The sequence below is a fragment of the Octopus bimaculoides genome, chromosome 25, assembly GCF_001194135.2.
Source record: "Octopus bimaculoides isolate UCB-OBI-ISO-001 chromosome 25, ASM119413v2, whole genome shotgun sequence".
Classification (NCBI taxonomy): Eukaryota; Metazoa; Mollusca; class Cephalopoda; order Octopoda; family Octopodidae; genus Octopus; species Octopus bimaculoides.
In genome coordinates this window covers 29,649,612-29,650,749 of record NC_069005.1, presented here as the reverse complement: position 1 = coordinate 29,650,749, position 1,138 = coordinate 29,649,612, and the positions used below count along the sequence as shown (strand labels likewise).

Below are 1,138 nucleotides of genomic sequence, written 5' to 3'. Positions count from 1 at the left end.
GGTTTGTTCATGTATTCTTATTTCTTTTCTTTTCTACTCTAGGCACAAGGCCCAAAGTTTTTGGGGAGGGGGGCCAGTTGATTAGATCGACCCCAGTACACAACTAATACTGAATTTATCGAGCCCAAAAGGACGAGAGGCAAAGTCGACCTTGGTGGAATTTGAACGCAGAACATAAAGACAAACAAAATACCGCTAAGCATTTTGCCCGTCGTGCTAACGTTTCTTATTTCTTTATTGCCCACAAGGAGCTAAACATAGAGGGGACAAACAAGGACAGGCAAAGGGATTAAGTCAATTACATCAACCCCAGTGCACAACTGGTACTTAATTTATCGATCCCAAAAGAATGAAAGGCAAAGTCGACCTTGGTGGAATTTGAACTCAGAACGTAAAGACAGACGAAATACCGCTAAGCATTTCGCCCGGCGTGCTAAAGTTTCTGCCAGCTCTCCACCTTGGTTTGTTCATATGTTGTAGAATGACCATAGGCATGGCTGTGTGGTTAAGAAACTTGCTTCTGAACCATGTGGTCAATATTATCGCTTTAACCCTTCCCCTCAAATTTGCAGCTTTGAGTCTATGTAAGAAATTACTAAGGGCAGAATCAATAGAGCTTTGGACTCTGCTTTTCAGTGTTGTATATTCTGTATCTTTTTTTTTTTTTTCTTTTAACCATTTAATTTTATTATTGTTAACCGTGTCATGTCTTTTGTCGCAGGTCTCAGTGCTGAGAAGCCTTAATCATCCTAATGTACTCAAGTTTATGGGAGTTTTGTACAAAGATAAGAAATTAAACCTCGTTACTGGTAAGTATTGGTTGATTAAGACTTCGGTTTTGTGTGCAGTATCTTGGCTGTGTTCCACATTCGTTTGCAGTCTTTACCATCATTTGACAACCATTTCTCCTGCTGGCACAGGTTGCACAGCCTGACAGAAGCTGGCAATCTATGCACCTCCAACAATAGAGAGCAGTCACCATATTTCATTCCATAACGGCTACCTCTGAGGAGCACAGGGTTACATAATCAGATTTTTACCTAACACTACGTTGAACCCCTGGTGCAAAACCTATTGGTAAGATTGGCAGTAATGGATATAATGCTGTGCACTTCAATTTATATATATATATATATAT

At 40.1% G+C, this 1,138-nt stretch overlaps 1 protein-coding gene across 1 annotated transcript in view; it reads left to right on the top strand.

The window, feature by feature from the left end:
* The window catches only part of LOC106879371 (LIM domain kinase 2), a gene marked incomplete at its 3' end in the record, with an annotated part of 154,266 nt that overhangs the window by 146,354 nt on the left and 6,774 nt on the right, over positions 1-1,138 (top strand). The window contains exon 8 of the mRNA XM_052976653.1: positions 698-809. Within this exon, the coding sequence (XP_052832613.1) occupies positions 698-809 (112 nt within the window). The remainder of the gene's footprint in view (positions 1-697; positions 810-1,138) is intronic.